The sequence below is a fragment of the Ovis aries genome, chromosome 4 (genome assembly GCF_016772045.2).
Source record: "Ovis aries strain OAR_USU_Benz2616 breed Rambouillet chromosome 4, ARS-UI_Ramb_v3.0, whole genome shotgun sequence".
NCBI lineage: Eukaryota > Metazoa > Chordata > Mammalia > Artiodactyla > Bovidae > Ovis > Ovis aries.
Window position 1 is genome coordinate 106,649,958 of NC_056057.1, and position 15,030 is coordinate 106,664,987.

Sequence of the window (15,030 nt, forward strand, 5' to 3'; positions counted from 1 at the left end):
CGCAGGATCCAGGGGAACCTGAAGGAAAAATGGTGTCGGTGGATGATTTAGAGAGAGATAAGGAAAGAATATTGTAGATAAGAAAATGGAGGAGAGAAAGAGGCTGATATTCCTTGGTTTACATAGAGAGCCAATAAAACTCTGAGACAAGAAGTTCGCCCTGTTCACGGAGGCCACAGGTGCCTTCCCGGTCTCCCGAGGGAGTGAAGATGCAGAACATCTTCCCGTTCAGGTCTTAGAAACCCGAGCAGGTAAGTGAACGCAGGGAGCCTCTATGCTCCAAGGGATCAGCCTGAAAAAGAATGTAAGAGAGAAAAAAAAGAGAAAAAAGAAAAACACTGGGTGACCAAGCTTCTTCGAGCGAGGCCCAATAGCTTTATTTTTAAATGGTACTTTTATACCTTGTCTTATACATAGAGGGAAATGAAAGATGCAAAGTCATACAGAGTCAGCCCAAACATTACATCTGTTTTGTCTTTATTGAAACCAGGATTTTTTCTGCAAACCTTTTCCAAAAACAATATTGTGTACATTATCTTCTGGCCTTGGAGACCTGTGAACATTTTATGACCCTCTTTTGATAAAGGCTGCTCAACCAGAAAACTTATTTTCCCTCAAAATGTTTTTTGTTATATTTCTAATCTATGTCAGCCTCAGAAAGTATTAAACAAGTTACATTTCTCATGGAGCAAAGGGGCAGTGAGTTACAAGAAAGAACCAATTAGCTCAGAAGTCTGATGTGGTTAATTTCAAGGCTACACTTGTTTTTCTTACTTTCCAACTATGTTAACTAATGCATTTCTAGGTGCACAGTGGATAAGAGATATGGGAACTTAGCAACAAGCATTGGCCCAATAATGAAATCCTATGCCAGCACTACTCTAATAACTTTTAACTCTTTGAAAGGCTCTATGTTTTAGGCTTTCCGTGCCTGTCATAGTTGGGAGGCTGTGAATAATCACATGCGTAGCTGCAAGAATCTGGGTATACCTGCCAAGCAAGTTAGAATGCTAACAGAGGGGTTTGATTTGAAATATTTTTCTCATGTCCAAGAGACTTATTAGCTATAGCCCTAAGTTGATTTTCTCCAGAGAAAGATAGTCAGGAATAGCCTCCTGTTAATGTCAGAGGAGTTGGTGAAAGTCATGAAGTAGTAGAACAGACAGATTCTGGTTTTGCGGTAGATGCTCAAAAAAGCCTAGGGAGCCCTTTGAGTCCTGAAGTCTTGCTTAACAGTTCTCTTCCACATGACCTTGTCATGGGTGGGATCTCCCGTGGTGGCTCCTGACAGTCATCCCCTTCTCCTCCTGCCCCCAATCCCTCCCAGCATCAGTCTTTTCCAATGAGTCAACTCTTCGCATGAGGTGGCCAAAGTACTGGAGTTTCAGCTTTAGCATCAGTCCTTCCAAAGAAATCCCAGGGCTGATCTCCTTCAGAATGGACTGGTTGGATCTCCTTGCAGTCCAAGGGACTCTCAGGAGTCTTCTCCAACACCACAGTTCAAAAGCATCAATTCTTTGGCGCTCAGCCTTCCTCACAGTCCAACTCTCACATCCATACATGACCACAGGAAAAACCATAGCCTTGATTAGATGGACCTTAGTTGGCAAAGTAATGTCTCTGCTTTTGAATATGCTATCTAGGTTGGTCATATGTTCAGCAGATACTTAACCCAGACTATAGAAAAAAACAAACAGAGAGCAAGAGAACTAAATTTTGATCCTTGCCTTCTCAATAGCTAACTAAGTGAGCTTTGGCAAATCACTTCACCCCTGTGAACTTTGAATTCTGTGGCCCGAGGTTCTTCATTTGTAAAATAATGTAGCAGGGTGTGTTCGTTATCTGTTGCTGTGGAAGAAATTATCTCCAAAATAATGGCTTGGCGCAGCAAACATTATTTCCTCACAGTTTCTATGGTCGGAAATCTGGCCTTCGTGTATCTGGGTGCTCTTGGCCAACAGGCTTCTGACACACTGTGATCGAGGTGTCTGCTGGGACGGAGGGATGATTCTTTTCAAGGGAGAGTGTTGTGATTACTGTAATCATTAGCAGAATTCAGCTGCTCAAGCGTGGTTGGGCTGAGGGCCTGAGTGCCTTGCCGGGTGTTGCCCAGAGGCCTCCCTCGGTTCCTCACCATGTGGGTCACACTGCAGTGCAGCACCTCACTTCCCCCAGAGGGAGGGCTCCGACAGAACAAGGCAAAGACAGGGAGGAAGACAGGAGACTTTCCGTAATCTGATCTTGGAAGCTACAACTTATTTTTGCTATAATATTTTATTATTACTCTTCAAGAGGAGCACTTTCTTTGCATTTTGTTGTATTTAATTTGACGGCTTCTTCCAGATTAGTTGACATGAGAAAGAGATTGTATTCATTTCAGTTATCCACGTGCATGCAGGCTGAGTCACTTCAGTCATGTCCTACTCTCTATGACCCCATGGACGGTAGCCGCCAGTCTCCTCTGTTCGTGGGATTCTCCAGGCAAGAACACTGGAGTGGGTTGCCATTTCCTTCTCCAGGGGACCTTCCCCACCCAGGGATCAAAGTCACATCTCTCTTGTTTCTTTTGTTGGCAGGAGGGCTCTTCACCACTAGTGCCACCTGGGTAGCCGGTAGTATCCATGTGATTGAGTCATTAATTATAGTTAAAGGCATGTAACTTTTAAAAATAAGAATTAGAATCTATTTGGGTTTCATGGAACAGTAGCTTTCTGCCTTGGGATGAACTGAGAGACTATATATAAAAATGTGTATATATATTTACGAATATACATAATATATATGTATATATGTCACATATACTAAGTATACAAATTTATAATATGCACATTTAAAAGTCGAAGCAAATTTACTTTGATTTCAAAGCTTCTGAATAAAGTTAATTGCCAAGTCTTTTTTTAAAAAGCCAAAACCAAAATTAATGAAGCTGTATTTGTCATTTTGGCTTACTGGTGATATAGCTATATTGTAGTCTAGAATCTTTAAATAAATTTATCAGTTTTATTCTGATGAGAGGTATAGAATGCACTGCAATCATATACTGTTATATGATAACAATAACAAAGAAAGATGTTAGCCAGAAAAATGAGTTTTGAGGGCAAACACTGCTTTGACTGGGCTGCGGCACAATTCCTTTGACTATCAGATTACTTATTTGTAAAACAAGGTTCATGAGACCACAGGCTCCAATCATATTTATCAATGAATGGAGTTACTCTGACTGATCTCTTATTTCAGGCTACCTGTGACCAGCGTGGCTGTTGCTGGAGTCCTCAGGGAACCATAAGTAAGCCCTGGTGCTACTATTCTAAGAATCATGGCTATCGAGTAGGGGGCGACCTCATGAACACAAATGCAGGTAAGCCGAACTGAGCCCTGAAGAAGGAACTCCAGGTCCTCTGGAGGGTGGCTCTGTACACTGCAGTAGAGAGCTGTAGCAGCAGGCAGGGTGTTGCTCTGCACGGCCACAGTGCCTGTGATAGGATGGGCACTGCTCTCAAGCATGGACTGGAATCTATTTTGCATCAAGGGAAAAGATCACTCTCTGCCTTAAGGGTTGGGAGACATGTCCTGTTCCTGTCTTTGTCCTTATGTGTGTGTGAGTGCACTCAGTTGGGTCCAACTCTTTGTGACCCCTTGGACTGTAGCCCCCCACACTCCTCTGTCCATGGGATTTTTCAAGCAAGAATACTGGAGTGGGTTGCCATTTCCTTATGCAACCTTGTCTATACATCGTGATCTCTTCGTTCCCCAAGTTTCTAACTTTTAAAGAGAGAGTTTTGGACTCAGTCACCTCTGAGACTACCAACAACTCTAATACAATGCAATTTTAATGATATGGAAACAATTTCAATTTTATCAACATTTTATTAAAGTTAGCTAGTCAGTGTCACTGCTCATGGACTAAACAACCCCCCCCCCCTTCTTTTCTCCCATTATAAAATGCAGCCATAATAATGAACATTCTGGGGATAACAGAAGTTGACCACTTGGGGGAGGCTCTTAGCATAAAGGAAGAGCATGCTCTTCCTCCAGGGCCTCTTGGCCCGATGGACTTTTCTAATAAGGTCTGGACTCTCATCTGGTGTGTCACCTAACTAAGGAGATGGCGTTAGTGCCTACGATCACCTGTGATGTAACATGAAGACAACAGAGAGGGAATAATGGATATGAACACATCGAGGACTGAGAGTGTAAAGGGTGTAGGAGTGACTGATGGGCTGATGGAAGGAGAGGGGTGTTTCTGTTCAGATTTTGGAGAAGAGAGGCATAGCTTTTGAATAAAGTAGCAGCAGTGCCTAGCTTCTGAATCTGGTCCAGTGTGGTATGCATGCATGATGAGGTCCACATCTGTGCCTCCTCTTCTGATGGGAAGCTAAGGCTTCTTACCAGCCCCTTTGACACGAAGGTTACTTGTATGCAGCTGTTGTTTGTGAATTTACACAGCTGACTCTGAAAACTCTCTTCCTTTTCACATTAGGATTCACAGCCCAGCTGGAAAGGTTGTCTTCTCCATCTCTGTTTGGAAATGATGTCAACAATGTCCTTCTCACAGCAGAATACCAGACATCTAACCGTTTCCACTTTAAGGTTGTAGTTTATTTATATTTTTCATATTATTTTCTATTACAGTTTATTACAAGATATTGAATATAGTTCCCTGTGCTCTACAGTATGACCTTGGTTCTTAAACATTTATGCTATATATTATAGTTTTGTTATGTATTATATATATGTTAATATGTTATGTATTATAGTTTTGTTTGCTAATCCCAAATTCCTAGTTTATCCCTCCTCAACCGCCTTTCCCATTTGGTAACCAAAAGTTTGTTTTCTATGTCTTTTTCTGTCGTAAATACATTCTTTTGCGTCATATTTTAGGTTCCACATATAAGTGGTATCAGATGATACCTGCTTATTTAGAAAAATTTTTGAGAAGTTCTTGTTCCCTTCCTGAGGACTGCAGTTACTACAAAAGAGAAAAATTTGCTAGTAGAGTATTTTTATCTACTGTCATTTTCTTACTTAGCATCTGTATGTTGAAGGTACCTATTGCCTTCCTTCAGTGTGATAAGTTCCCAGATATATATTATAGGGTTCACTGGTGAGTTTTGGCTTTCATGCATTTTCCCTTGATACCACGTGAAATGTGGTAGGGAGGGGAAGAAAAGAATGATCACAGCTTTGAAAATTCTTGAGATAAGTCATGTCCACAGACTTACAGTGTAAGTTTCTACCTAAAGACCAACTTATGTCCAAGTGTTAAACATCTGAATTGGGTGACGTAATTTCAGATTAGGATGTAATCTGCTGCCCAGATTCCTGTGCCAGGAGCATAGGTGTTGGGAAGCATGGTGTTGGTAGGCATACTTCTGTTTTAGAAAAAGTAGAGATGTTTCCATTTTGACTTTTTTTTGCTAACCTCTCTGGACAGTTAACTGACCAAAACCAGAACAGATATGAAGTACCCCATGAACACGTGCAACCCTTCACAGGAAATGCTGCCTCTTCCTTGACGTATAAAGTTGAGGTCTCCAAACAGCCGTTTGGCATCAAAGTGATCAGAACGAGCAACAATCGTGTTCTGTAAGTTTTGGAAACTTACCTAGAGAGCTGAGTCTGAAGGTTATGGAGGAGGGAGGTTTGCAAACCTGAAAAAGAATGCCTTTCTATAATAACCTAGACGATTGTAAGCTCACTGATGGTGACCAGACTCTCCACCTTCAAATGCATACTTTTTGCTGCCTTTCTGCCTCTTTCTTTCTTCTTGCTCCACTATTTCTCTTTCTCCCCCTCCTCCTCTGTTATGACTAAGCATTTATTATAGGCCAGGCACTGGGCTGTGTCCTTTTTCTTTTTCTTCCTTCCATTAGGTCATTTTTCCTCTTTATTGTCCCTTTTTTCCCTTCCATGTTTCTAACACCTATGCACCAGTAGCTCTCTGTAGAGCATCTACAATAATGTAAGAATAGTCTGATCACATAATAGAGTATTAGGGGGACGAATCTAAGAAATGTGCCAAATGGTACCTGATCTCTTTCTTGTTATCCGTTGGAAAATATCACAGGAGGGCAAATGGAGCCGATTAAACAGGGAGCATCGAGTCTTTGGAGGCTTCCCAGGTGGCATTAGTGGTAAATAATCCAATGCAGGAGATCCAATCCAGTCTCCAATGCAGGAGATCCCTGGGTCCCATCCCTGGGTCAGGAAGATCTCCTAGAGAAGGAAATGGCAGCCCACGCCAGTATTCTTGCCTGGACAGTCCCATGGGCAGAGGAGCCTGGTGGATTATAGTCCACGGGGTCACAGAGAGGTGGACGCAGCAGAGCGACTGAGCAGAGCACAGCACACTGAGTCTTTGAGCTGTAAGAACAATTTTCTAAGCAGCTGCATTCTCTCCACACCACTTGCCCACCTGTCCCATGTTTTCTACCTGTGTCCAGGTTTGACTCCAGCGTTGGGCCCCTGCTGTTTGCTCACCAGTTCCTGCAGCTGTCCATCCGACTGCCTAGTGCCAACGTGTATGGGCTGGGAGAACACGTGCACCAGCAGTACCGGCATGACATGAACTGGAAGACCTGGCCCATATTTGCCAGGGACACCACCCCCAATGGGGTAAGCTTTCAGATGGGCCCCCCTTCACTGAATATCATAGCCTCTTCGTGAGGTCACTCCTAGCAGTACAGTTCGGTTCAGTCGCTCAGTTGTGTCCGTCTCTTTGCGACTCCATGGACTGCATCACACCAGGCTTCCCTGTCCATCACCAACTCCTGGAGCTTGCTCAAACTCATTTCCATCGAGGCAGTGATGCCATCCAACCATCTCATCCTGTGTCGTCCCCTTCTCTTCCTGCCTTCGATCTTTTCCAGCATCAGGGTCTTTTCAAATGAGTCAGTTTTTCACTTCAGGTTCAGCATTAGTCCTTCCAATGAATATTCAGGTTTGATTTCCTTTAGGATGGACAGGTTTGATCTTCTTGCAGTCCAAGGGACTCTCGAGAGGCTTCTCCAACACCACAGTTCATTCTTCAGTGCTCAGGTTTCTATATGGTCCAACTGTCACATCCATACATGACCACTGGAAAAACTGTAGCTTTGATTAGATGGACCTTTGTCAGCAAAATAATGTCTCTGCTTTTTAATATGCCGTCTAGGTTGGTCATAACTTTTCATCCAAGAAGCAAGCGGCTTTTAATTTCATAGCTGTAGTCACCATCTGCAGTGATTTTGGAGGCCCCCCCCCCAAATAAAGTCTGTCACTGTTTCCATTGTTTCCCCATCTATTAGTCATGAAGAGACGTGCACGCAGTACAGTATAACAGTTAGGAATAAGCTGCTAGACTGAGGCTACTGGATCTGAATTCTGGAGCTGCTACTCACCAGTAGCAGAAGAGGGCAACAGAGGATGAGATGGCTGGATGGCATATCCGATTCAATGGACATGAACTTGGGCAGACTCCAGGAGATGGTGAGGGACAGGAGGCCTGATGTGCTGCAGTCCCTGGGGTCACAAAGAGTTAGACATGATTTGGTGGCTGAAGAATAACAACAGCACTCACCAGTTATGTGGTTCTGGGCAGGTTTCCCCTCTGTATCTTTAGTTCCCCATTCATAAAATGGGGGTAGTATACTTACTTCATAGGGTTGTGATGGTGATTAAATGAACAGATACATATAGAGTCTCTATAAGAGTGTCTTCCACATAGAAAGTGCTCAATAAATACCAACTACTTTTATTTTATTTTCCCTTTGAACTAACCAGTTGTGGAAAAAACCAATATTGATTCTGCACAATATGTTGGTTCTGATCACCACATTTTAGGTTGACCTTTACAAATCACCAACTTACCAGGTTTGTCAGCAAAATAAGATAAAATACCAACTAAAATTCTATATTAATCATTCTTTCCTTGAAGAATGTTTGGGGCAGTGAGAAAATAGAAGGAATAAAGTTTCATTGTTGTTAATTATTTTATTTTTTCTCTGTTTTGTTTTTACTGCTAAAATTCAAAGTAGAGATATTTTCTAGGCTCAGTAATACTACATTCAGGTTTTGTTCAGCAACTTTCCTGATTAAGCAGAACTAGTGACTGGATGAAAGGAAATTAGAGGAATAATTTATTAAATGACTTTAAAAAATACATTATCTCTATTTACCAAAAGAATTCCAAAAAATAAGTTTATTTTACTCCATTTAACAGACAAAGAAACTGAGGTTTAGAGAAGCCAGATAAATAGCACAATGTAAAAACAAGAAAAAACCAAAACCCAAACACGAGCTTGCCTAGTAGCTCAGTGGCAAAGAATCTGCCTGCCAGTGCAGGAGATGTGGGTTCCATCCCTGAATCAGGACGATCCCCTGGAGAAGGAAATGACTACCCCCTCCAGTATTCTTGCCTGGGAAATCCCTTGGACAGAGGAACCTGGCGGGCTACAGTCCATGGGGTCGCAAAAGAGTCAGACGTGACTTAGCTACTAAACAACAAACACAACAACAAAAAATAGTTTGTAAGGAACAGAGATAAGATCTAACCCCTGGCCCATGCTCCTTACCATACCACATCCTATCAGAAAAACAGGACAGGTGTTGGTTCAGAGCAGGTCCTCTGGGATATGGCTGCTGATGCTTGTTTAATAAGGAGCCTAAGATCCTTGCTGCTTGAAGTATGCAGTACAGGAAACACCACACGAGAAATTTGGGCTCTCAGCTCTCTCTTCTAACTACTAAATCAGAACCCACACTTAAATTAAATTCCTTTGGAATTTTTATGCATGCCAAATTTTGAGACGTAGTGTCCCAGAGCAGTGATTCTCAAACATGATTACACTTTGGAAACACCCCAGGAAATTCAACAAACTATAGCTGCCTGCTTCTGTCTCCAGAGATTCTGTTTTAATTGAGGTGGAATGTGGCCCAGGTTGAGAACTACTGTTCTCAAGTCTAGAAGCCCAGCTCAAGTTCTAATGTTTACTCTTGTAAAGACTAGAAGACCAGATATCTTAAATAGATCTCCATCTAGTTGCAAATTAAATGGTGCCTGATTTATATATGACAGAGGATGAGATGGTTGGATGGCATCACCAACTCAATGGACATGAGTTTGGGTAATCTCCAGGAGCTGGTGATGGACAGGAAGGCCTGGAGTGCTGCCGTCCATGGGGTCACAAAGAGTTGGACATGACTGAGTGACTGAACTGAACTGAACTGATTTATATTAGGACTTGATGGAGTTTTTGCAGGTGGGGTTAGGTCAAACCTCTTTGAGTCAAGGTCAAGCCTGTTGGAGGGGAGAGCTGCTTTTTTCAAAAAATTATTGGAGTACAGTTGATTTACAATGTTATGTTAGTTTCCGGTGTACAGAAAAGTGATTTAATTATGCATATACATATATCCATTCTTTTCTCATATAGATTATCACAAAATATTGAGTAGATTCCCTGTAGATCCTTTTTGGTTATCTATCTTATAGATAGTAATGTGTGTATGTTCATCCCAAGCTCCTGATTTATCCCTCTCCACCCTGCCAAGTTTCCCCTTTGGTAACCATAAGTTTGTTTTTGATACCTATAGAGAAGAGCTTTTCTGTACTACAGTTTCAAAACTCCTGTTCTTCTACATCTTAACACATCGTAAGCTCTCACAGCCGACTCATTAGTATAAGAAAATACTAATTCATTTGATTAACATCAACATCAATATAGACCTTGTATTAGAAATCTGTGTCTTCTTTGACCACAAGTTCTTTTGTCCATTTCTTGCATGATTAATACTGATTTCCTAAGCTATTTCTGGCCACGTGGGGCTTATTTGTAAATTTTTGATTTTAAATTGTCTCTCTGCAGGATGGAACTAACTTGTATGGTGCACAGACATTCTTCCTATGCCTTGAAGATGCTAGTGGATTGTCCTTTGGAGTGTTTCTGCTGAACAGCAATGCCATGGGTAAAAGACTAAAGGAATATTGATGAAAAAAGTACTCAGGAATGACTTTCAGTCCCTTTCTGACAGCACCATGATAAAGGAATGGCGCCCTTTAGGGTTTCATATGTTCTCTGATTGGATCATCCCTATTTCATTACTTGTTGACCCGTGGTGGCCATGAGTTGAGTGTCCTCTCCTAGCTTATGATTTTCTTCCATCTGTTTGCCTCTGTTGGAAAATTTCCTATTTTTGAGTTAAAGCAGCTAACCTTTAGTATAAGCTATTCTGAGGCAGTTTCTACCAATTTATCTTTCTCCTTCCTCAGACATCTATCCAGTACAGGGGTTAATATCAACTTTGGTAAAAAACAGGTAATTCTTCTAGTGTGTGCATGCTCTGTGTCCGACTCTTTGTGACCCCATAAAGTGTAGCCCACCAGGCTTATTCATCCATGGGATTTTCCAGGCAAGAATATTGGAGTGGGTTGCCATTGCCTACCCCAGGGTTTCTTCCCACCTCATGGATCAAACCTGCATGTCTTGCATGTCCTGCATTGGCAGGTGAATTCTTTAACGTTGAACCACCTGGAAAGTCCAGTTGTTCTAATAGCTGAGCCTAACCAAGGAGATACAACTGAGCAGTGAATGTTGCACTGAGACACCAAGGGTAGCAAGGTAAAGTGGGGTGAGTGTTGAAGACCATGCAGAATATTTTCAGACAGTTTAAGATCTCACGGTAATATCATAGGATTCCAGAAAGTAGCTCACTCCCTTATCTTTGAAGGTTTTAGACCAGATCAATGATTCTTAACTATTTTTCTACTTGTACCATCACATATAATCCCAGGGCTATGATTCAGTCACTGTAGGGGAAGAGCAGTTGTGTCAGAATCCCAGAGTTGATGATCAGCATAGGATATTGATCCCCACCATCTTCTCGACTGAGACTCAGTAGACTTTGAGCCTACTTTGAGTAGAGGGCCACTCAAAGTGTGGTTTGTGGAAGGTTCACAGACTGTTTCAGGTCTACAGTAAGACAAATATAGAAACTGAAAGTAAACATTGCTATAGCATCCAAGTGCATGCATGAACCTTTTTACTAGTGTTTAATTTTTGTGTTATTTTTACAAAAGCATCAGTTTGCAAAGAATCAGAAATTTGAAAAATTAGGCTCTGATTTTTTTTTTTACCAGATTGTTTGAGAATAACTCGAGTGATACAAGATGATTCTAAGATACTTAATTGAATTTTAGATGATTCTAAGCTACCTGATAGTCAAAGAATAGAATGAGGTAATGCAAATGCAGTTTCCGGTGGCTGAAAGGTGGCTTAGTGTATCTAGGGTCCTGTGACCTTTCCCTCTAAGCCTGGCCGGACTGATTCTTGAAAATCTATTCCTTTATACTTGGAGGAGAATTGCTATACAATGTTGTGTTGATTTCTGCCATCCATCAACGTGAATCAGCCATAGGTGTATATGTCCCCACCCCCTTGAACCTCTCTCCCACCGCCCACTCCATCCCTCCCCTCTAAGTAGCCACAGAGCACCAGGTTGAGCTCCCTGCATCGTACAGCAAATTCCCACTAGCTCTCTATTCCACCTGTGGTAATGGATTCATTTCAATGCTACTCTGTTCGTCCACCCTCTCCTCCCACTGTGTCTGTGAGTCTGTTCTTTCTGTCTGCATTTCCATTGCTCCGCTGCACACAGGTTCATCAGTGCCATCTTTCTAGATTCCACATATATGCATTAATATATGACATTTGCTTTTCCTCTTTCGGACTTACTTCGTTCTGTATAATAGGCTCTAGGTTCACCCACCTCATTAGAACTGACTCAAATACATTCCTTTTTATGGCTGGTAATATTGAATATTACTGAGATGGTTGGATGGGATCACCGATTAAATGGACATGAACTTGGGCAAACTCCAGGAGATGGTGAGAGAGAGGGAAGCCTGGTGTGCTACCATCCAGGGGGTCATGAAGAGTCAGACATGACTTGGCGACTGAACAACAGCAACAGCAACAACAACAATATGTACCACAACTTCTTTATCCATTCATCTGTCAGTCGACATCCAGGTTGCGTCCCTGTTCTAGCTATTGCAAATAGTGCTGCAGTGAGCATTGGGGTACACGTGTTTTTTTCAGCTACGATTTCCTCAGGGCATATGGTCAGCAGTGGGATTGTTGGCTCATATGGTCGTTTTATTCCTGGATTTTTAAGGAATCTCCATACTGTTCTCCATAGTGGCTGATCAACTTACATTCCCACCAACAGTGTAGGAGGGTTCCCTTTTCTCTACATCCTCTCCAGCATTCACTGTTTGCAGATTTTTTTGATGATGGCCATTCTGACCAGTGTGAGGTGATTCCTCACTGTAGTTTTGATTTGCACGTCTCTGAAAACGAGTGACATTGAACATCTTTTCTCGTGTTTACTAGCCATCTGTCTGTCTTCTTTGCAGGAATATCTTTTTAGGTCTTCTGCCCACTTTTTGACCGGAATTTTCGTTTTCCTGGTATTGAGCTGCATGAGCTGCTTGTGTATTTTGGAAATTAATCTTTTGTTAGTTGTTTCATTTGCTATGATTTTCTCCCATTCTGAGGGTTGTCTTTTCACCTTGTTTATAGTTTCCTCTGCTGTGTAAAAGCTTTTACGTTTAATTAGGTCTCCTTTGTTTATTTTTGTTTTTATTTCCATTACCCTAGGACATGGGTCATAGAGGATCTTGCTGTGATTTATGTCCAGGAGTGTACTGCCTATATTTTCTTTTAAGAGCTTTATAGTTTCCAGCCTTACATTTAAGCCTTTAATCCATTTTGAATTTATTTTTGTGTATGGTGTTACGAGGTATTCAAGTTTCATTATCTCTAGTGCAAATCAAGGCGATGGGGAGACTTCATCTTTGAGAATTGCAATGGGGGCTTAGAGAGGTTTTGAATTTATAATATCATCTCTGACATTGTTTTAGTTTGGCTCTTGCTTGGTGTGAGATCTGCTGAGGCTATGACCTCTGTGAGTCTAGCTGAGTCATATTCCCATAGTTATGATGGGTAATGGGATTGGAAGAGCAAGTTCTGTAGCTGTGAATGTCTGAGGAGAAAATTTTTTTCTCTGTCCTCTTAAGTTAGGTATTTGGGGGCCTGTGAAAGTAGCTAAAAGGGTTGGTTAGAATCTGAGTTAGAATTTACATACCATCCTACGGGCTTCCCTGTCGGCTCAGATGGTAAAGAATCAGCCTGCAATGTAGGAGACCTGGGTTCGGTCCCTGGGTTGGGAGGATCCCCTGGAAAAGGGAATGGCTATCCACTCTAGCATTCTTGCCTGAAGAATTCCATGGACACAGGAGCCTAGCAGCCTATAGTCCATGGGGTTGCAGTGAGTCAGACATGACTGAGCAACTAACACTACCATCCTAATAAGGTAGAGGAAGAAAGCTACTCAGGATGAAGCAAATGACTCCCTGAAGGGGTGAGAGGGCATTTAATGCGACAACAAATGACTTTTTCGGAAAGATTGCAGAGTCCTTAGGAGAATAGTGGGAGTGGGATATTCTTGTGGCCATGTCTGTTTGGGTGTGCTGCCAATTTATTGTCTCAGAGAACATTAGTTTTGCTCTAGGGCAGGGGTTTATGACAACTAAGTTCTTTTCTTCAGTTCAGTTCAGCCGTTCAGTCGTGTCCGACTCTTTGCGACCCCATGAATTGCAGCACGCCAGGCCCCCCTGTCCATCACCAACTCCCGGAATTCACTCAAACTCATGTCCATCGAGTCATTGATGCCATCCAGCCATCTCATCCTCTGTCGTCCCCTTCTCCTCCTGCCCCCAATCCCTCCCAGCATCAGAGTCTTTTCCAATGAGTCAACTCTTCACATGAGGTGGCAAAAGTACTGGAGTTTCAGCTTTAGCATCATTTAGAAGTTTTTAATTTTAAAGATTTTGTTGATGTAGACACTTTTAAAAGTCTTTATTGGATTTGTTGGAAAAGACAATGGCACCCCATTCCAGTACTCTTGCCTGGAAAATCCCATGGACGGAGGAGCCTGGAAGGCTGCAATCCATGGGGTTGCTGAGGGTCAGACACGACTGAGCGACTCAACTTTCACTTTTCACTTTCATGCATTGGAGAAGGAAAAGGCAACCCACTCCAGTGTTCTTGCCTGGAGAATCCCAGGGATGGGGGAGCCTGGTGGGTTGCTGTCTCTGGGGTCACACAGAGTTGGACACGACTGAAGTGACTTAGCAGCAGCATTGGATTTGTTACAAATTGTTTCTGTTTTATGTTTTGGTTTTTTGGCTGTGAGGCACACGGGATCTTAGCTTCCTGATCAGGGATCAGACTTAAACCCTGTACACTGGAAGCCAAAGTCTTTAACTACTGGACCACTATGGAAGTCTGACAGCAGAGTGCTTATGAGAGGCTTTGTGTTTAGGTTGATAAGGGATTTCAGAAAGTCAAACATCTTCAACTTATAATCATTCTTATGCTACGATGGTTGCTTTTACATGAAATCCTGATACAACACTGAAAATACTCCCATCACCAGTATGAAAATCTGCTACAGAACAAATGTTTTGACCCCTCTCATGCTGTGAGAGTGGACTTTGACCATCAGCGTTTGTCCCTTTTTATACAAAAACGAGGTATTATGATCACTTCATTAGTGTTCAGATGATGGGGGATCTTCTAGTCTAAAACTTTGTAATTATTACTCTAGAACAAATTCTAATGTTTATTTGCTTCATTTTTAATCTTCAAGAGGTTTTCCTCCAGCCCACCCCAGCTATCACTTACCGCACCATCGGGGGCATTCTCGACTTTTACGTGTTCTTGGGGAGTACTCCAGAGCAAGTTGTTCAAGAATACTTAGAGGTAAACTTACGATATCATGATTATGGTTAAGGAAATCTTAAATAACACAAAGAAAATGAAATTTAATATAAGTGTGACTTATAAACATATGCTGTTAATATTATAAGTAGCTGCTACAAATGTGCTACTATAATTTGACCCTACCTTCCATGATTTATAAAGGGGCTGGAAAAATAGACTAGCATCTAACATAAAGGAAATGGTGTGTTGGGAAGTGGGTATATTTTGT

The 15,030-nt window shown here is 42.0% G+C and overlaps 1 protein-coding gene across 2 annotated transcripts in view; it reads left to right on the plus strand.

The window, feature by feature from the left end:
* MGAM (maltase-glucoamylase) overlaps nt 1-15,030 on the plus strand; it is a 96,047-nt gene that overhangs the window by 24,668 nt on the left and 56,349 nt on the right. For both annotated transcript variants that reach the window (XM_060415169.1, XM_027968390.3), the window contains exons 4-9: nt 3,238-3,358; nt 4,481-4,590; nt 5,435-5,586; nt 6,444-6,615; nt 9,843-9,942; nt 14,689-14,801. In XM_060415169.1, coding sequence (XP_060271152.1) covers nt 3,238-3,358; nt 4,481-4,590; nt 5,435-5,586; nt 6,444-6,615; nt 9,843-9,942; nt 14,689-14,801 — 768 coding nt within the window. The remainder of the gene's footprint in view (nt 1-3,237; nt 3,359-4,480; nt 4,591-5,434; nt 5,587-6,443; nt 6,616-9,842; nt 9,943-14,688; nt 14,802-15,030) is intronic.